Source organism: Lactuca sativa, chromosome 5, assembly GCF_002870075.4.
Source record: "Lactuca sativa cultivar Salinas chromosome 5, Lsat_Salinas_v11, whole genome shotgun sequence".
In the NCBI taxonomy this organism is placed as follows: Eukaryota; Viridiplantae; Streptophyta; class Magnoliopsida; order Asterales; family Asteraceae; genus Lactuca; species Lactuca sativa.
Genome location: NC_056627.2, coordinates 164,345,926 through 164,368,706, shown reverse-complemented (window position 1 = coordinate 164,368,706; position 22,781 = coordinate 164,345,926). Strand labels below are relative to the sequence as shown.

The window sequence follows — 22,781 nt, the reverse complement described above, 5'->3', positions numbered from 1 at the left end:
AGTCTAGGGTGACGAAAACCTTATAATCAAAAATCAAAACCGGTGTCCAACAATTCTAAGACAGGCAAAATTGTCATTATTTAGTATGGTTATGAGGGCTCACTTAGAGGAATTAACGTTATGAAGTTTACGGAAGACCATTCTCTTTTCTCTTGGATTATTCGGAAACATTCTCGTACTGGTACTCAACCTCGAGGGTTGGTATGGCAGCTTTCTCTTTTACAGACAACATCAGGTTGTCTGGAAACATTCTTTTTACATGCTCTTTACATTCTCTCTACATTCTCTTTACCTTTTAGTCAAATAAACAAAAACATACATGAATTAATACAAGATCTAACACAAACATACTAAACAGTTTGCAGAAAATATTGGATTTTCTAGGTGGTTTCAAAGTGATACAAATCATTTTCACAAACATGCTTATGAACTCACCAACATTATGTATGTTGACGTTTTCAAAATAACTTGTATTCTCAGGAAACCGTTGAAGCAGGATAAACGAAACAAACTAATGGATATTGTGTTATATTTTGTTTCATCATACTCTTACTATTTTGGCATGTAATATTCAAATACAATACTCGATGTAAACAATGAATGTTGTTATATTACATGTGTGATGATGATGATGATGTTATGTTTCATTTATATTCACTGTAATGATATTTCAAGAACCCATCAGAAGTCACGCACAAGCCCCCAGATATTTCCGCCGTCTGGGTCGGGGGTGTGACAGATTGGCATCAGAGCATTGTTTATAGTGAACTAGCATATCTAATCATACAGGATATGCAACTATAAATACAATGGGACTAGACAAATCTGAACATAATAATTAAAACACATACCTTTGTGTGCATTTTAGAATAATAACACAACAAGAACAGTAAAAGTCTTTGGAGGATTTGAATATCGCTATGAAACTCAAGCAGTTATGTAATCGTATTGGGGGTGAATATAGCTTGATCAGTTAAATTCATTCAAAATACGACCAACATGTGTCCGGGAGTAATTGTGATGGACAATGAATCGAAAACTTACCATTTAATTATACAAAGAGCTTATAGAACCAAACCTAAACAAAATTAAATTACTATAGGAGTAATTGGTATGCTATTTGTTTCTAGTATTTATACCCCTTCATGCAATACACTATAGACGAGTATCATTAGTCAGGAAACCCCTATCTCCCTAGTCAGGGAATAGAAGGGTGGCTCGACTCAAAGGAAGAACCAGACGAGGAACACAGACTAGAACTTGCAGATGGACCCGCCGAGTCAATAGTGGACCTCAAAGAGGAAGAGCCAGAGGGAAATGGTGATGATGACTCAGATGCAGAATCCGATGTCATCAATCCTCCATGTAAAGCCAAAGTACCGACTTATCGTGTGGGCCCCGGTGGCCCCATGCCTCCATAGGCACACACTATTTGGAGATGGAGTCACCAGCAGGGGATATGACCACACTATGGTAGGAATCGAGGTCTCTTCCATCTTAGTCATAGAGGACCAGCTGACCGGACCCTCCCAGTCATGGTCCGGCGCACCCGAGACGTTGGCAACCAAACTCAGGACACCCACAAGCAAATGGACCAAAAGCGGGCTGCTATTGAGAGAACTAAGAGACAAACTGAGGAAGTGATCGGGACTCCCAAACGAGGCAGTTAGTTCGGGAGGCACGACTACGAGGCACCGAGCGACAAGTAGCTCATCTTCAGGGTGCATCCCCTTCATCAGAACCACCACCAGACACTTTCCGCCACAATTAGGATCAACCTTTCTTTTGTCCCCCTACTATCCGATATGAATCTCTTTCGTGTACTAATGAAATGATTATGTGCTATCTTTATTTCATGTTATTGCATAAATTCAATTATATGCACAACCGAATCCTCGAAACCGCTAGATACTTAAGGATCTCGAAACCAAAAAAACCCATATACTCTAAGGATAGACGTAACGATCGTGCCAAATATGTGATTACCTACTACCGTAAATACATCATAGGGATGTAGATGGAAACAATGAGAATCATACGACGAGACGCGAAATTTATAGAGTACAACCAGTAATGACGATCATTACTTACGATCTGGCTTATCAACGTGGAGCAGGAAAATGCCATCCCGCAGGAATAACAAGCGCACCCGCGAGACACCGCTCCTGCTGATGGACTCTGCTACATTCCAAGCTGCTGTAACAGTGGCAGTAACCGCTGCTATGGCACAAATCAACACAAACAACACCAATGGAGGCGGAAATAACATTGACAACTCCAACTGAAGGAACGAGCATTAGAACCAACAAGTGATAGCTTGTAAAGCCACACTAAACCCTAAGCTTATGAGCAGGAAGCAAAATCCTGGAAGTAAGACAAAGGGACAGCCAACTCAAGGGTTCTCAAAGAAGCAACATGTTGTTGTTGTTCATGAAACCATGACCGCTCTTACACCAACATCAGCGAGACCATATGTTGGAAGCCTTCCAAAATGCAATTAGTGCAATTTCCATCATAAGGGAGCCTACCGGGAGCTGCATTGTATGAAATGCAACCAAAAGAATCACACCACCAAATACTGTAGAACTTACCCATGATAGAATCGTTAGCCAAATGAAAACAACAACAATCGCAACAACCTTAACAACAACGTCGATGATGAGACCAGTCACACCTGCTATGGGTGTGGAGGAACCGGTCACTTCAGGCGCAATTGCCCCAAGGCTAACAATCAAGGAACAGAAGGATCAGGAAGGGTCCTGACCTTGGGTCAAGGCGAAGCAGTCCAAGACCCGACAACTGTTACTGGTATGTTCCCACTTAACAACTCTTTCGCTTACCTCTTATTCAATAGTTAAGCTGAGTGAAGCTTCAATAGTAACATATTTAAACACTTACTAAAACAACAACCCCGAAGGCTAAACTAAGCCTTAACGATGGAGATAGCTAATGGGAAGAACCGACTTAACCTAGAATATTTATGTGGAGTACACCTTGACACTAAATAACCATTCATTTCAAATAAAATTTAATGCCAATAAATATTAGGAATTTTGATGTGATAATCGGCATGGTTGGGTTAAGCCCCCACCGTGCAAATACTATGTGTCGCGAGAAGGCCATTTGCCTTCACCTTCCCAATCATGAAACTCTAATAATCCATGGTGATAAACCTGGCGTCAATCCTCGTTCTATCTCGTGCATCAAGGCATAGAAGTACCTGCACCAGAAGAACTACGTTTTTCTCACTCATGTTGTGTACAAGACCAAGGAAGAAGTAAGCATACAAGGTATTCCAGTAGCATGTGATTTTCCGGATGTATTTCCTCAAGACCTTCCGGGAATTCCTCAGAGAGATAGGTCGAATTTCTAATCGACCCCATACCGGGAACCACATCAATTACCAATGCACCCTACATGTTAGCTCTCACCGAAGTTCAGAAGTTATCCAGTCAATTGAGACGAATTGTTGCGCAAAGGATTCATTGGACCAAGCTTCTCACCCTGGAGAGCTCCGGTCTTGTTCTTCAAGAAGACGGATCCTTCAGAAGGTACATCGATTTTAGGAAATTGAATAAGCTCACTATCAAAAAAATCGATACCCACTCCCTCGGACTGATGACCTATTTGGCCAACTCCAAGGAGCTAGCTACTTCTCTAAAATAGATCTAAGAACCGGTTATCATAAACTTCGAGTCCGAGAAGACGACATTCCAAAAACTGCTTTCCGAACTCGTCGCGACCATTTCAAATTCGTTTTGATACCCTTCGGTCTAACGAAGGCTCCCATGGTATTCATGAACCCTACTAACAGAGTTTTCCCAACCATTCCTAGTCAGATTTTTCATTATTTTCATTGATATCATACTCGTCTGCTCACGAAGCATGAACCAACATTGTCAACACCTACGACCAAATATGGAGGCATCGAAGCCAGAGAATGTTGCGAAGGAAGCACTGTGTAGACTGGATAAAACTCTCGCAGTCAAAAAGATGAAGCTTATTTTTATAAGAGTTGGATTAGGCACTATCTGGGTGATAGCCGATAGGCCAACCGAATATGCTCATTTCCCGCCAATAAAGGAATCAAACAAGATGGGAAGTTTAGCATGGATCTATATCCATGAGATTGTGAGACTCCATGAAATATCAGTATCTATTATCTCGGATCGGGATAACGGAATTATTTCAAGATTTTAACAGTCACTTCAGAAAGCTATGTGAACCTAGCTAGACACGAGCGTTGTTTACCACCCTCAAACCAATAGTCAAAGCGAACGGACCATTCAACCACTTGAAGTCATGCTCCGAGCCTGGGTGTTTGAATTCAGCATGTCATGGGATACCCAGTTGCCCTTGATTGAATTCTCACGCAATAACAGGTATCGCACGAGCATCAAGGATGCTCTTTTCGAGGCTCTGATGGTCGAAAATACAGATCACTCGCCAGTACTCTCACTAGACCAGAAACCATTCGCATAATGACAGAGAAGATAATCCAAATCGGAACTCAACTTCAAACATCACGAGACAGACAAAAGAGTTATGCTGACAAATGACGAAAACCTCTGGAACTCCAAGTCAGAGGCCGGGTACTATCGATGGTCTTTCCCTAGAAACGATTGGTTCACTTTAGGAAACGGGAAAACTGAACCCACGATACATTGGACCGTGCGAGATTCTTGCCCGAATTGGTCCAAAGACTTATAGGCTGCAGCTGCCTGTAGAGCTCAGCAACGTACACCGCGTGTTCCACATTACAAATTTGAAAAAGTGAATGATCTGATGAAACTCTCTTCATTCCATTAGAAGAAATCGAAATCAACAAAAATATGTGGTCCATCGATGAACCAGTCGAAATCATGGACAGGGAAGTGAAGCGTACTAAGCAAAATCGCATTCTGATTGTGAAAGTTCGGTAGAACGCGGAATGCGGAGTAGAAATCACTTGGGAACGCAAAGACTAGATGAAGCAGAAGTACCCTCACCTATTCTCGCATTCTGAAATCTAGTGTAACGCCCGCAGATCCAGGCTACTCAATTTAGAGGCAATAGGGGTCGAAAACGACTTTTCGACAAAAGATTATTTAGAATAAATAATCTTAACCATGTTTTGGAATATATCACAAGGTTTCCGTACATATAAAGAACGCCGAAATCCGAGTTATAACGAAGAAGTTATGGCCCGTCGAAGTTTTTCGGCAAAAACCGACACGGCACCGGGAAGCGTAAATAGTGAATTTACTATAGAGCGAGATTTAGCCTTAGAAATCTAAACGAAAGTCGTAGAATATGTTAAACTAAGAGCGTCGATAAAAAGAACGCCCAAATCTGACTTCGTATGAGGAAGTTATGATTTTTCTAAGATTCGGCTTAGCAGTGCATGGCCTGAAACTCGAATTTTAGTTCGAGCAGTTTTTGGCTTACGCGACCTAAATGAGAGTTGAAGATCTCATTAATAGGAACTCAAAGGTAAAAAGATAGACGAAAAAGGAGTCCGTATGAAGGAGTAACGAATTCTTCGCGGTCATTTAAAAGTCTAAACGCCTCCTACTGTTAAATTTGAGATCGGTCGAGAATTAGCCGACGGAGTCTAAATGAAAGTTATAGATATTGATTTTACCTACGTGTTGGAAAAAAGAACGTCGAAAACGGAGATCGTATGCGACAGTTATTCCGACCCTAGTGGTCATATCGAATTGAGTCCGACTACGATAAGTATGTTACGTGGTTCGGAGAACCAAGTTTGATGTAGCGTCCGACTTAAACCAAACGATTGAAATCAAAGTGATCAATATAAGTATCGCGCTCGTTGTTAAAAGAAGTTGGTAGCTAGAAATTCTACATGTTTAAATGTGATTATATCACATTAGACCATGAAGGAAGGCATATTCCATTCCGGAATTTGACTTTAAGAGACCTGAGTCTAAGAGATAGACTTGAAGGAATATAGAAGTTATAATTATCACCTAGGATGAAGAGATGACGTATGGAGTCATTATACGAGCCCTATTTCGTTGATGATTCCGGGACGTAATCATCCTAAGGGGGAGATAATTGTAATGCCCGCAGATCCGGGCTAGTCAATTTAGAGGCAATAGGGGTCGAAAACGACTTTTCGACAAAAGATTATTTAGAATAAATAATCTTAACCAATATGTGGAATATGTCATAAGGTTTCCGTACATATAAAGAACGCTGAAATCCGAATTATAACGAAGAAGTTATGGCCCGTCGAAGTTTTACGGCAAAAACCGGCACGACACCGGGAAGTGTAAATAGTGAATTTACAATAGAGCGAGATTTATCCTTAGCAATCTAAACGAAAGTGGTAGAATATGTTAAACTAAGAGCGTCGACAAAAAGAACGCCCAAATCTGACTTCGTATGAGGAAGTTATGATTTTTCTAAGATTCGGCTTAGCAGTGCATGGCCCGAAACTCGAATTTTAGTTCGAGCGGTTTTTGGCTTACGCGACCTAAATGAGAGCTGAAGATCTCATTAATAGGAACTCAACAGTAAATAGACGAAAACGGAGTCCGTATGAAGGAGTAACGAATTCTTCGCGGTCATTTAACAGTCTAAACGCCTCCTACTGTTAAATTTGAGACCGGTCGAGAATTAGTCGACGGAGTCTAAATGAAAGTTGTAGATCTTGATTTTACCTACGCGTTGAAAAGAGGAACGTCGGAAACGGAGCTCTTATACAAGAGTTATGATTTTTCTAAGTTTGAAGGCTGATACACGATAGGGGTGACGTGGCACCACCAGAATTGGACACGTGGCACAACCAGAAGGCCACCACATGCACCAACTCGGCGAGTAGGTCCCCCTACTCGGCGATTCCATCAGATATTTTCACTATAAATAGAGGTGCCGGGTCTAGCCTCTTCTTCACACCTCCCAAACTCACTTTCTCTCTCTAGTTTCTCTCTCTAGTTTCTCTCTCTAACCTCCCTTAAGCCCCTTAAAGCCTAGGTAAACCCCCTAGCACCCTAAGGAAGCCCCGAGGCTCCCGGAGTCCCGAGAAAAGAGCCTTTCGGCTCGGGAACGCTACTCCAGCGAAGCCCGGTTTTTGAAAAAACCCGCTGTAAGTGAGCTATGCCTACCCTATCTATAGTATAGCTTATGTTTTAATATAGTAACATTATTAGGAACTTATAATGAGTATTTGGGCTATTATTATGAGTTATATTGAGTGTTATTTAACGCTTATATGTGGATGTCACATCTAGCTTTAAACAGAATTTCGGGACGAAATTCCCTCTAACAGGGGGATGATGTCACAACTAGGAATTCTGATACTTTGTAAACATTTAACAAAGAATGACATTGTAGCTAAGACTTGACAACATGTATGGTGTTTATTCAATGACAACAAAATTCCATTAAATACTCTATACAAACATTCAAATAGTCAACAAAAGGTTGGAAACCCTAAAAATCCCGGTTCAAGTCCATTTTGGACTAGGATTTTCTTATTGGGCCTAATGGACCAATAAGCTTCCAATTTGACTATTTTGGGCCTAGAAACCCTAATTGGGCTCTAATTGGACCCACTTTCATAAAAACTTAACATTTTGGGCCTTATTGGGCCATAACAAAGTCAATTAGCTTTAGTGGACTCAAATCCATTCCTTTATGCTAATTTGGGCCGTGAACATCCCTAGAAGCCCAATGGGCCGAAAAATGTTATTTGCGCCTCATAAATTCGAGCATGAGCCCAAGATGATTCCTCCCCACTCTCCTTAGCCCAAATCGGCCCATGTTTAATAATAATAATAAAAAGAAGAGATAAGAATGGTGTAGGAAATAAAAACAAAATGGGAAATTATGGGAAATTTGTGAGGATGCCACCTTCTTATTGCATGGTGGACATCCATGCAATGTCACCTCACTTCTCTCCCCTACCTCTCTTCTTCTTATCTCTCAGCCCAAAAGAAGAACACACACACACACACAATTCACTTAAGTTTTCTCTCAAGAACTCACAACAACTTCTCCTCTTCTTCATCAAAATTTCGAGATCTTGGAACATTTCAAGGAGATCCTTCCATAAAAATCATCATCCTAGGTAAGTTCATGCTTGGATGCATGATCTAGATTCTTTGTTTTATCAAAATTCTCTTCTTAACTCATATAAACTCATGATCATCATCCTAGTAACCCCTAATATCGAGATCCACCCAAGAGGGCTTGCTAGGACCAAATTTTCTTCATTTCTTCCTTCAAAACCGTGAGCAACAAGCAAAGGTGAGTTCATACCCCGTTGTTTTGGTTTTTACTTGTTTTTGGGGGAGAATACAAGTTTCTTTGTGTAGATCTATGTGTATAAGCATGACTATGTGTGTTTTCCATGAATTATTTGGTGATTATGTGTTGATTACTTCATTAATCTAAAAATATGTTAAGAACTTGGAGTTTATCACTTGGATATTCATAAGAACTTTGAGAAAAGTATGTTTTTATCACATATATTACATATAAACTTGTAGATCTGGGAATTATACACTTAAAATAGCAAAAGTGAGTGTTGTGCTCAAAGATCTATAACCTATACTGAAAAATCAGCTTTTGACACAAAAGTTTTAGCCAAATCATGAACTGTTTTGACCCTCTTAATGGAAGTATTTTTCAAAACTGTTTTACAGGGATAAAGTTCAGATTTATACCTTTAAAATTACTACTCTCACGTTTTCACACGATCTTTTTACAATTTTTGGCAAATTTTACAAAACGACCTATCATATTTGAAATAATTTCGGACCAACCTGTGAAGGTAAGAAATTTCACACTAGATTGAGGCCATTAAAATTTATGAGAAAAATTTTGAACACAATAGACAAAATTTTCAAACTTCCGGAATTGGCGGATCCAAAATTCGACTTACAATGATCGTTCTACAAATTTTCCAAAAGCTAGGTCGGAAAAGCCCAAAACCAGGAAAATGTGTATTTTCACAAAAATCAAGCCAAAAATGATATTTTTGACAAAAATTGTTTTAAAATGTTATTTTTACCACAAAGTAGTCATCAACACAAGTTTTGAACAAAATGGAGACTAAAGTGTTATTCTTACAGAAATTGGGCCTTAAATTGTAAATTTTTGGCTTATTGGGCCAAGAACGTCATTTTTACAAAACGTGGGCTTTCATGCTATTTTAAGTGAATACTTGAACCAAAACCAACGATAAACTAACAAACGGATTAATTTGATCATTTTCTAGGTTATTGGGCCTTAGTGGCCCATTTTTATGTGTGATAGGTCCTGTATACTATTTATATGTTTATTGGGCCTCATTGACCCATTAACATGTGCGGCGGACCTTGGATACTATTTGGGTCTGTAAATACTTTACATGTGAAATGGGCCTTAGTTGTCCTTTCATATATATATTTCTGGCCCATGTTATATAATTTCATTCCAATTTGGGCCTTTAAATGATTTACATGTTTAGTGATGCCTTAGTGGTTCACTTACATGGTTCATTGGGCCTGAAATGAGATTATAGCTTTCTTCGCGTAAATTCGATTAAGGATCTAGTGAGTTTTGTCGGTTGGCACCTATTAACTGTACGATCGTAGCATGTAGTTATAACCAGAGTCTCTTGGAGGGAGAGCGGGGATTTATGTATAGATCTATACAGGGACGATACCCCACACCTGAGTTGTTCGCTACAGTTAGACTAACTCAGTCTAGGGTGACGAAAACCTTATAATCAAAAATCAAAACCGGCGCCCAACAACTCCAAGACAGGAGAAATTGTCATTATTTAGTATGGTTATGACGACTCACTTAGGGGAATTAACGTTATGAAGTTTACAGAAGACCATTCTCTTTTCTCTTGGATTACTCGGAAACATTCTCGTACTGGTACTCAACCTCGAGAGTTGGTATGGCAGCTTTCTGTTTTACAGACAACATCGGGTTGTCTGGGAACATTCTCTTTACATGCTCTTTACATTCTCTCTACAATATCTTTACCCTTTTAGTCAAATAAACTAAAACATACATGCATTAATACAAGATCTAACACAAACATACTAAACAGTTTGCAGAAAATGTCGGATTTTCTAGTGGTTTCAAAGTTATACAAATCATTTTCACAAACATACTTATGAACTCACCAACATTATGTATGTTGACGTTTTCAAAATAACTTGTATTCTCAGGAAACCGTTGAAGCAGGATAAACGAAACAAACTAATGGATATTGTGTTATATTTTGTTTCATCATACTCTTACTATTTTGGCATGTAATATTCAAATACTATAATCGATGTAAACAATGAATGTTGTTATATTACATGTGTGATGATGATGATGTTATGTTTTGTTTATATTCACTATAATGATATTTTAAGATGAAGTCACGCACAAGCCCCCAGACATTTCCCACTGCTAAGAAATAAAGAATAAACTCCAATCTTGGTGACATGCGACATTTTCCTATTTCCCATGATTAAGTTTGTATTCCCGTGCTCCACATCCCTACTTCCTTTTAGTCCCTGCACATCAGAACAAATGTGAAACCAACAACCTGTATCAAGGACCCAAGAATTAGCATGTGATGAGTTATTAGAAAGAATAGTGTAAATACCTACGAAGGTGGGCTTTATCTTCCCGTCTTTAATATCCTGCAAGTATTTGGGGAAACTTCGTTTCCAATTCCCTTTTTCATGAAAATGAAAGCACTCTGCATCCTTTGGATTGGTAGAGGGATTAGTAGAACTAACTTTGGTCCCACTGGAACAGGATCCATCAAGAGACTTTCCCTTGCAGCTCTTAGAATGAGCCTTCCTCCTCTTCCCTTTCCCATGTCCAATTGCTAGAACAAACGTAGTAGCAGTAGGAGTAGGTACAACCGACTTGCCTTTTAAGTTGCTTTCTGCAATTCTTAGAAGGCCTTAAAGCTTGCTAAGAGTGACCTCCTCCTTGTTCATATGATAGGTCATATGGAACTGATCATAACAAGAAGGTAACGAATGTAGGATGATGTCAATGGCCAACTCTTCATCGAAGTTTACATTTAACTTCAGCAAGCGGTCCACATATCTCTGCATCTTTTGCAAGTGGGTCGTGATGGACTCTCCATCCTTCATTTTGGTTGTGATCATGGAGGCAATGATTAATCAACCTCGAGAGTTGGTATGGCAGCTTTCTCTTTTACAGACAACATCGGGTTGTCTGGGAACATTCTCTTTACATGCTCTTTACATTCTCTTTACATTCTCTTTACCTTTTAGTCAAATAAACAAAAACATACATGAATTAATACAAGATCTAACACAAACATACTAAACAGTTTGCAGAAAATATTGGATTTTCTAGGTGGTTTCAAAGTTATACAAATCATTTTCACAAACATGCTTATGAACTCACCAACATTATGTATGTTGACGTTTTCAAAATAACTTGTATTCTCAGGAAACCGTTGAAGCAGGATAAACGAAACAAACTAATGGATATTGTGTTATATTTTGTTTCATCATACTCTTACTATTTTGGCATGTAATATTCAAATACAATACTCGATGTAAACAATGAATGTTGTTATATTACATGTATGATGATGATGATGATGTTATGTTTCATTTATATTCACTGTAATGATATTTCAAGATGAAGTCACGCACAAGCCCCCAGACATTACCCACTACTAAGCAATAAAGAATAAACTCCAATCTTGGTGACGTGCGACATTTTCCTATTTCCCATGATTAAGTTTGTATTCCCGTGCTCCACATCCCTACTTCCTTTTAGTCCCTGCACATCAGAACAAATGTGAAACCAACAACCTGTATCAAGGACCCAAGAATTAGCATGTGATGAGTTATTAGAAAGAATAGTGTAAATACCTACGAAGGTGGGCTTTATCTTCCCGTCCTTAATATCTTGCAAGTATTTGGGGAAGCTTCGTTTCCAATGCCCTTTTTCATGAAAATGAAAGCACTCTGCATCCTTTGGATTGTTAGAGGGATTAGTAGAACCAACTTTGGTCCCACTGGAAGAGGATCCATCAAGAGACTTTCCCTTGCAGCTCTTAGAATGAGCCTTCATCTTCTTCCCTTTCCCATATCCAATTGCTAGAACAAACGCAGTAGCAGTAGTTGTAGGTACAACCGAGTTGCCTTTTAAGTTGCTTTCTGTAGTTCTTAGAAGGCCTTAAAGCTTGCTAAGAGTGACCTCCTCCTTGTTAATATGATAGGTCATACGGAACTGATCATAACAAGAAGGTAACGAATGTAGGATGATGTCAATGGCCAACTCTTCATCGAAGTTCACATTTAACTTCAGCAAGCGGTCCACATATCTCTGCATCTTTTGCAAGTGGGTCGTGATGGACTCTCCATCCTTCATTTTGGTTGTGATCATGGAGGCAATGATTACTCAACCTCGAGAGTTGGTATGGCAGCTTTCACTTTTACAGACAACATCGGGTTGTCTGGGAATATTCTTTTTACATGCTCTTTACATTCTCTCTACATTCTCTTTACCCTTTTAGTCAAATAAACAAAAACATACATGCATTAATACAAGATCTAACACAAACATACTAAACAGTTTGCAGAAAATATCGGATTTTCTGGTGGTTTCAAAGTTATACAAATCATTTTCACAAACATGCTTATGCACTCACCAACATTATGTATGTTGACGTTTTCAAAATAACTTGTATTCTCAGGAAACCGTTGAAGCAGGATAAACGAAACAAACTAATGGATATTGTGTTATATTTTGTTTCATTATACTCTTACTATTTTGGCATGTAATATTCAAATACTATAATCGATGTAAACAATGAATGTTGTTATATTACATGTGTGATGATGATGATGTTATGTTTTGTTTATATTCACTATAATGATATTTCAAGATGAAGTCACGCACAAGCCCCCAGACATTTCCCACTGCTAAGCAATAAAGAATAAACTCCAATCTTGGTGACATGCGACATTTTCCTATTTCCCATGATTAAGTTTGTATTCCCGTGCTCCACATCCCTACTTCCTTTTAGTCCCTGCACATCAGAACAAATGTGAAACCAACAACCTGTATCAAGGACCCAAGAATTAGCATGTGATGAGTTATTAGAAAGAATAGTGTAAATACCTACGAAGGTGGGCTTTATCTTCCTGTCCTTAATATCCTGCAAGTATTTGGGGAAGCTTCGTTTCCAATGCCCTTTTTCATGAAAATGAAAGCACTCTGCATCCTTTGGATTGGTAGAGGGATTAGTAGAACCAACTTTGGTCCCACTGGAAGAGGATCCATCAAGAGACTTTCCCTTGCAGCTTTTAGAATAAGCCTTCCTCTTCTTCCCTTTCCCATGTCCAATTGCTAGAACAAACGCAGTAGCAGTAGTAGTAGGTACAACCGGCTTACCTTTTAAGTTGCTTTCTGCAGTTCTTAGAAGGCCTTAAAGCTTGCTAAGAGTGACCTCCTCCTTGTTAATATGATAGGTCATATGGAACTGATCATAACAAGAAGGTAACGAATGTAGGATGATGTCAATGGCCAACTCTTCATCGAAGTTCACATTTAACTTCAGCAAGCGGTCCACATATCTCTGCATCTTTTGCAAGTGGGTCGTGATGGACTCTCCATCCTTCATTTTGGTTGTGATCATGGAGGCAATGATTACTCAACCTCGAGAGTTGGTATGGCAGCTTTCTCTTTTACAGACAACATCGGGTTGTCTGGGAACATTCTCTTTACATGCTCTTTACATTCTCTTTACCTTTTAGTCAAATAAACAAAAACACACATGAATTAATACAAGATCTAACACAAACATACTAAACAGTTTGCAGAAAATATTGGATTTTCTAGGTGGTTTCAAAGTTATACAAATCATTTTCACAAACATGCTTATGAACTCACCAACATTATGTATGTTGACGTTTTCAAAATAACTTGTATTCTCAGGAAACCGTTGAAGCAGGATAAACGAAACAAACTAATGGATATGGTGTTATATTTTGTTTCATCATACTCTTACTATTTTGGCATGTAATATTCAAATACAATACTCGATGTAAACAATGAATGTTGTTATATTACATGTGTGATGATGATGATGTTATGTTTCATTTATATTCACTGTAATGATATTTCAAGATGAAGTCACACACAAGCCCCCAGACATTACCCACTACTAAGCAATAAAGAATAAACTCCAATCTTGGTGACATGCGACATTTTCTATTTTCCCATGATTAAGTTTGTATTCCCGTGCTCCACATCCCTACTTCCTTTTAGTCCCTGCACATCAGAACAAATGTGAAACCAACAACCTGTATCAAGGACCCAAGAATTAGCATGTAATGAGTTATTAGAAAGAATAGTGTAAATACCTACGACGGTGGACTTTATCTTCCCGTCCTTAATATCCTGCAAGTATTTGGGGAAGCTTCGTTTCCAATGCCCTTTTTCATGAAAATGAAAGCACTCTACATCCTTTGGATTGGTAGAGGGATTAGCAGAACCAACTTTGGTCCTACTGGAAGAGGATCCATCAAGAGACTTTCCCTTGCAGCTCTTAGAATGAGCCTTCCTATTCTTCCCTTTCCCATGTCCAATTGCTAGAACAAACGCAGTAGCAGTAGGAGTAGGTACAACCGACTTGCCTTTTAAGTTGCTTTCTGTAGTTCTTAGAAGGCCTTAAAGCTTGCTAAGAGTGACCTCCTCCTTGTTAATATGATAGGTCATATGGAACTGATCATAACAAGAAGGTAACAAATGTAGGATGATGTCAATGGCCAACTCTTCATCGAAGTTCACATTTAACTTCAGCAAGCGGTCCACTTATCTGTAGATCTTTTGCATGTGGGTCGTGATGGACTCTCCATCCTTCATTTTGGTTGTGATCATGGAGGCAATGATCTCATACCTCTCCTACCAAGCACTTTGATGGTACCTTTTCCGTCAAATCATGGTGCATTTCGAAGGGCCAGAAGTCCTCATAGGACTTTTGAAGCTCAACAGTCATGGTAGCAATCATAATACGCGACACCTTTGTCGTGTCCCTCTCATGAACCCTGTATTCCTCAATTTGTTCAGGAGTAGCAGTTTGTTCATCAATCTCCTTCAGCTCTTTATCTAGGACATATTCTTTGTCTTCGTAGAAAAGGGCCGGACGAATGTTTTTTATCCAATCGTTAAAGTTCAACCCATCGAAGATAGTTCTCCTAACCAAATTCATGAGGGAGAATGAGCTAGAAGGGTTTGAACCTGAAGCATTATTTGGGATAGACATCTAAAAATAAAGAAGAACCAAGTTTAGATTAGATGAGAATCCTTAATATCACACCCAAATGAAATATTAAGGCTAGGACCTAACACAACATTTTACAATTTGGAAGAGGGATGCCGTAATCCAATTACAAAATATTTGAAGGTAGGTAACTGACGATTTACCAATTTCCACCATGAAAAACGAAATTGAATATTAAGTTTTAATTGGATTGAAATTCCTAAATTCTTTTGAGATTCATTGAAATTTTAAATGACATGTTTAAATCTCGATTGTACCCTTTAAGTTTGTGACTGGGATGCTGAAGATCACAAACAAGGTGTGAATAACCATGCAAATGTGCTTGGTACTCTTAATGTTACAGTTCACCTAATCAATGTTCCGGTTAAACACACACACTCCATTGATCTATGATTAACATCAAGCTACCCTTTGCCACTCTTTCTAGTCCCAGATTAGTGTGTCGGTTAACCACACACGCTCCACTAACGACTTAGTAAGGTGCAAAGTGCAATTTCATGGAATAGCACCATTTTAACATTTTTCCTAAAGTAAATAAGATGGGGAATTTAATAAAAGTTTACTTACTTTATAATTATCATTATACTTATAACGAGAATTAATGTCCTATCCTACCCGTTTGGCTAACGACCCTCCACCAGTCAAGGAAGCGATGGGTGAGAGTGGACACCCATTAAACCACCATTTTATAGGCAGTAACCTTATACACCCCCTTATAGACCGGCTTCGTGAATGAGGCCTACTAATGATAAGATTGACTTGTCTTATATATATATATATATATATATATATATATATATATATATATATATATATATATATATATATATATATATATATATATATAACTTTTAATATTATAATAGTATAAGGGTTGAATTTTAAACTTTTAAAATTCTAAGGTTTGGAATTAAATGTTTCATTAGTGAGACTTTACAGATTCCAAAACTTGAGGACAAGTTTTGCAACTTTCAAAACTTTTGGTTTCCATAACTTATGAAAACTTATGAGTTTTAATGTTCATGAATGAGACTCTTCACATAACTTGCGGACAAGTTACAAAAACTCATTTCAAGAACAATTGTAGATCAATTTTAACTAAAAACATTATCATATAATTTCACTATTGATCTAATCTAACTCATAGCAAGGCAATTCATATCAAATAATATTTTTATTATCTTAAAATTTGACAATTGTCCTTTTATTGGATGAGGATCATCATTACCAAATCAGAAAATACATTTTTTATGATTGAAAACATTTTTGTGGTAATGATCCTAAACCAATTCGGGCCAAAAAATCAAAATTCTGCAACCAGTAGCCTCAACTCGATGAGTGCATGAACTGGACTCGTCAAGTTGCCCTTTTACTGAGTGGACTCGTCGAGTCAACCAGTGGACTCGGTGATTTCATCAGTCAGATGCCAAAAAATCGATTTTTTCAACTTTGAAAAATAGCAAGCATCAAATATAATAGAAAACAATCATAGACTTTGATACCATTGTTGGGTTTTAAGCACTATAACACTCCTATGGTGTGCATGCAACCCTAGATGCTTTGGATCTATGTTTTCTCTAATTATACATGCATTTTCAATTTTCCAAAGCATACATCCTAGCTAGCATACAATAGAGGATATACAATATAAAACTCATAGTTTGATGAATACCTCTTATGTAGTTTGAAGTTCTTGGCCTTTGAAAGATTTAGCACCTCATGTGTGATGCCTCTAATGTGTCACAAACACCAAATGCAAGAGGAAGCTTGAGAGAATAAGCTAGTTAGCCCAAAATCGATTATAAAACTCTTAGAATGATGTGGCAACCGATTTTGGCTCTAGGGGTGTGCTTTTATAGTGTTACAAATGCTAGGGTTACATCCATGCAAACCCTAATGCACCATAACCTTTCATATTACTTAGACTCCATGGGTTAAACCTCCAAGGACTATCCATGTTGGTTTAGCGCATCCTAATTAACCATGGATACTTGGACCACACTATAAGAATTATTGATTTACTTAATCAGTCCCCGTATATTTAATTAGTCTCTTTTGATCACTAAATTAATTCCAAATTATTTCTAGATCAATACTAATTAAATAATATGATTTCTCAATTAATATATTATACTTATAATATATTAATAAATCACAAATAGCCTTATTCTCAAAATTCTACCTATCAAATTGCACTGGTGAAGGCAACCCAAAAAGACCATGCTACAATCGGGTCAAGTACATCCCAGTTATAGTTATGGGCCTAGACACCTAATCCAACAGTTATATGTGGTATCTTGGGGAACTCACTAAGCTTTATGCTTACAATTTTGATTTATATGTGGCAGGCACTTCGCAGGACCGCGGGAAAGCGAAGGTCTAATTGTACACATGCGATGGGAATTTGCTACTGGGACATGATCTTTTATATACTCTTATAACTATGATCCTTGTGGTTTTGGGATGACTTGTACTGGATATTCGGTTGTGAAACTATGTTTTTGGTGCTTTTAAAAATGAAAATTTTGGTCTAAAATTTTAGGTGTTACATTTGCTGCTCTAACGTTCCAGCATACCAGCAACATCGATGTATGCCTAATCATAAATGATTATATAGCAGAGAGGTATACATGTTTATACGTATATGTCTAATCATAAATGATTATACATATATGTATGTTCATAGATTCAGTAATCATATATGATTATGACAGTTTGTGGCAGAAGAGATGGTGGTCGCAGTGATGGCAGAGTTGGCAGTGATATAAGTAACAGAGGTGACAGTGATGGGTTGACTGATGTCAGAAGTGGTGGTAATGGTGGTGGCGATGGTGGGGATGGTGGTGGAGGAGAAAGGAACGGAATGCGCTATATAATCATTTATGATTATAACAGGTATGTCACGTCGGTACGCTGGAGGGTTAGAGCGGCAGATGTGAAATATGTGGTTGAATCTCAAGATCTCTATTATATTTTTAATCCCAACGGAACCTACTATATATATATATATATATATATATATATATATATATATATATATATATATATATATAGAAATGAGTTCTATGGAAAACAAAAAACTAGGACAACATATGTTGGAACCAATAATCAAATGACACGTGTCCATTTCTGTATTCACAAGTAATGTATTTTGAAAGTTATTTATATAATTACCTAAAGTTATGTGTTGTCATGTTTTATTGCTTAAAATATGTGTTGCCCTGATCATTCATATATATATATATATATATATATATATATATATATATATATATATGTATATGTATATATAGGTTCATTTGAGACATGCTAATTTTATGAGACCGTGAGATCAAATCTAAAAATAATTTTAAAATGCAAAATAAAAGGAAAAATTCAAAAAAATTATTTTCGAAACTTTAATTACCTAAAAAGAATTACCGTTTTTTTTTTTTTTTTTTAAATACGTGAAATATTCTAATAGAATATTACATTGTAAATATTTTACAGTGATTTTTAGAATATTAGAATATTCTATTATATTTTGTTAGATATGTCGAATATTTTAATATTCTACTAGAATATGTAAAAAAAAATGTAATTTTTTGGTATTTTTTTTTATTTTTCATTTTTGGAAAATATAAATTCCGAAAATAATATTTGGAAAAAAAACATTTCGAAAATTTTCAATTATTTTGTATTTTAAAAATATTTTTTTATCTATTAAATGAGTGGCTAGGATTGCGACTTAGGGTCTCACAAAATTAGGCCGTCTCACATTAACCTATATATATATATATATATATATATATATATATATATATATATATATATATATATATATATATATATATATATATATATATATATATATATATATATATATATATATATATATATATATATATATATATATATATATATTCTATAAAGACGCAAAATGCGAACATGCATCTTCTGTGTAATATCTGAAATTCACACGCATTATCTTCGGATTTAGTTAGATACGAATAAAGGCACAAACCACTTAATAGTTCTTGTATTTTAATTTCTCCTTTCCTACCGTATTCTTGAGTCAAAAAGAGTCTATTGAGCTTGCTAAAGTTTTGGTTCGATTTACATAGTTATTAAAATTTTCCTCTAAATGTGCTTCTAATTTTTAACAGCAAAGTGCATTAAAACTCTAGAAAAATTACTACGAATTATAGATCATGAGGGGTTAATTACGACACAATTTGAACAAACTCATAGAAGTGCCAAATGGAGCTATATATCTAACCCAAAGAAAAGCATAAAATTGAACTTTGTTAGCAATCCTAGAAGTACCTAACACTTTTTTTTTGATGGACGATATCATTTCTATACATCCATAAAACCCAGAAATAATGTGTTTTTAGTGTCCCTCTATTACCAAGAATGAATGAATAATAAAAAATCATGTTTTTAAGAATTATCGTTTTAATTCAGTGGAGAATATTTGTTTTCTACGAGGTGGATGAATCCGTTTTGCTATAATATAAGGTTTATGTAAAGACTCTTTCAATATGAATTAAGCAAACTGTAGACATTACTCACTAAAACTTTAAGGAATTGGTATTCCTTGAAACTTTGAAATTATAACCTCTCAAACGAAAGTCCCAAGCGACTTCCCGACAATTATTTTAATCATGTATAACCTAAAAGATGCGTTTCTAGAACATAGATTTGGTCGAAACATGAGAATGTAAATGATGAACAAGAGTTGCATGGAGAATCGAAAGTCAAACGCCACCTTTGCATTTTAAATTCTTTTTAACCCCTATAAAATCACATCAAGATGAAGATAAAGATCAAAGCAAACGAAAGAGAAGTAATTGAGAAAGATACACTATGGACAGAGTTGGTTCTTCTAAGGGCAAAACCATGCATGGAGATGAAGGAAACGACAGCGCAGAGGTCCGATACCGTGGTGTAAGGAAGCGACCATGGGGTAAATATGCAGCTGAGATTCGGGACCCGAACAAAAACGGGCAGAGGATATGGCTGGGGACATTTGATACAGCGGAAGAAGCAGCACGTGCTTATGATCAAGCTGCCTTCAGCCTAAGGAATCATCTTGCCACGCTCAATTTTCCAACCGAGTACTTGTCAAAACTCCCTGACCCTCCTTCGTTCCGGCCACCATCTAAGTCGTATTCATCTTCATCGGGTGTTGAAAGAGGATCAGGTTCATCAGTCGGAAAAGAGAAACATGTGATTGTACTTGAGTACTTGGATGATCGTGTGTTACAGGATCTTCTTCTGGAAACATCAAAGGAGAAGAAGAAATGAAGATGCGGTTTTCCTAATAATTCAAATGCACATGACATTCGCATCTGTGTTTTCTTAATCGGTAACGAACTAATCTTCCAGTGAGTTTTTTTCCCCAAGAGTTTCTATATTATGCTCGACAGGCTTACTAAATAGATAGCATATATACAAACAGAAGCCAACTTGTTGTTGAGCAGTGTTTGCTTCATAAATACTCTATGATACTTTATCTCAAAACTGTGAACTCTATTAATAAACCTAGTTTCAAACCAACTACTATAAAAAAGGAAAGAGCAGTTCAATGATCTATAACTGCAACTCGAAATTTACGTTTCAACCATGATCATTAATTAGTTTATTTAACTTGCAACCTCAATCGAATAAAGATTTCATCATGCATGTATTTATGAATATGTTGAAACTGGATCCGTACGGGCTTTTGATCAAGAATCTGAATCATATCTTGAGGATTTTCCAAGGAGGACATAGCAACAATGCTATCTTTTAAAATGGATTCCTCATTCCGAATATATCTGGTGATAAAGGAAATGACTAATGAGTTTACTTATAGACAGTAAGGTATCACATTATGACGTAGAATGAATAATCCACATAAGCAGCATCAAGAGAGTGTTGGGAATGCCTTTTATATTAATGTTTTATGTTTTAACTTGAGATTAAATCACCATGAAAATATGATAAATATAATGATACACTACAAGAAAAGCGAGCATTAACGGCGACGCACACCTTTAGCGGCGACAAACAAACACTAAAAAAATATGTTATTTAGTGACACACAAAAAATGCCACTAAAAACCGCAAAAAATGTCACTAAAGACTTCTTAGATAATCCGCGACACACATAATAAAATAAGTATCCCTACAAACGCTTCCACTAAAACAATTTCACTACTAGAAAAATTGATTTTAGCTACCAAAATTATCTACAAATATATTTTGTAGGTAATTTCCATCAAATTTCCAACAAAAAATGCAACAAAATAGATATCCACCAAAATTCCTACAAAACACCGACGGAAATAGAAATCAGGAGAAATCCGTTGGAGAAGCGTTGGTAATTTCCAACAGAATTCCTACGAAATATTAATTAATATTTAAAAATATAAAATTGTAAGAATTTCGTAGGAAACTCAAAGCTCAAAGCGGGAAAAGTAAAAAATGTTTCCCTCTTTTTCTTTTTGCCTTCCCCCCCACCCCCCCTTTTTTTTTTTTGCCTTTCCCTCATTTTTTATAAATATTATTATTAGTTATTACTACTATTATTTTATATTATTATTATCATTATTAAAAAAATTATTATTTCATATTATTATTAAAAAATATAATCATTATTATTAATATAAATATAATAATAATAATTATTATTACTTTTATTTTGATTATTATTGTTATTTTTTTCTTATTATATTAATTTTAAATGATTTCTTTTATTATTATATTTATTATAATTATACTTTTTGTTATTAATATTAGGTTTATTATAATTATATTATATTTATTATTATTATTATTATTATTATTATGATTGTATATCTATGTGTATGTGTGTGTGCGTGTGCATGTGTGTGTGTGTGTGTGTGTGTATATATATATATATATATATATATATATATATATATATATATATATATATGTGTGTGTGTGTGTTTGTATGTGTGGGGGTAAGTGTATATGTAACGTCCCAAATTTCGAGTCCAAAAATTTCATTTTAATTAATTGATTATAAAAACATTCATAAGAAAACTACATGAAAATATATCATTTCGTAAATCAATATATCATGTCTGAAAACCCAAATCATAAAATAGTAACATGTCAGAGTACAATCCCAGAATATCTCAAGTGCGGAAAACCAATGCGTGTGTATGATGTGCTGCTACTGCGCCAACTCATTCCCTTTCACTGAAGAGGTACCTGAAACCAAAACTGTAAACTGTAAGCACAAAGCTTAGTGAGTTCCCCCATCGTACCACATACCATACAATCACATAACATATATATACTGTCAGGCATATATGGGTGCCCGACTTACCCCTTCGATCCTGTCGACCGGATACTGCCTAGCATATCTGGGTGTTGGCCACCCCTTCGGTCCTGTCGACCGGATACTGCCTAGCATATCTAGGTGCTGGCCTCCCCTTTGGTCCTGTCAACCGGATACTGCCTAGCATATCTGGGTGTTGGCCTAACCTTCGGTCATGTCGAGCGGATA

At 36.6% G+C, this 22,781-nt stretch overlaps 1 protein-coding gene across 1 annotated transcript; it reads left to right on the top strand.

Annotated features, from left to right (window-relative positions):
• Window positions 1-19,724: 19,724 nt before the first annotated feature.
• On the top strand, window positions 19,725-20,805 carry LOC111881135 (ethylene-responsive transcription factor ERF098). The gene has a single exon (XM_023877530.3). It carries the CDS (start codon window positions 20,126-20,128, stop codon window positions 20,564-20,566), a length of 441 nt encoding a protein of 146 aa, XP_023733298.1. The 5' UTR covers window positions 19,725-20,125; the 3' UTR covers window positions 20,567-20,805.
• The last annotated feature ends 1,976 nt before the right edge of the window (window positions 20,806-22,781 follow it).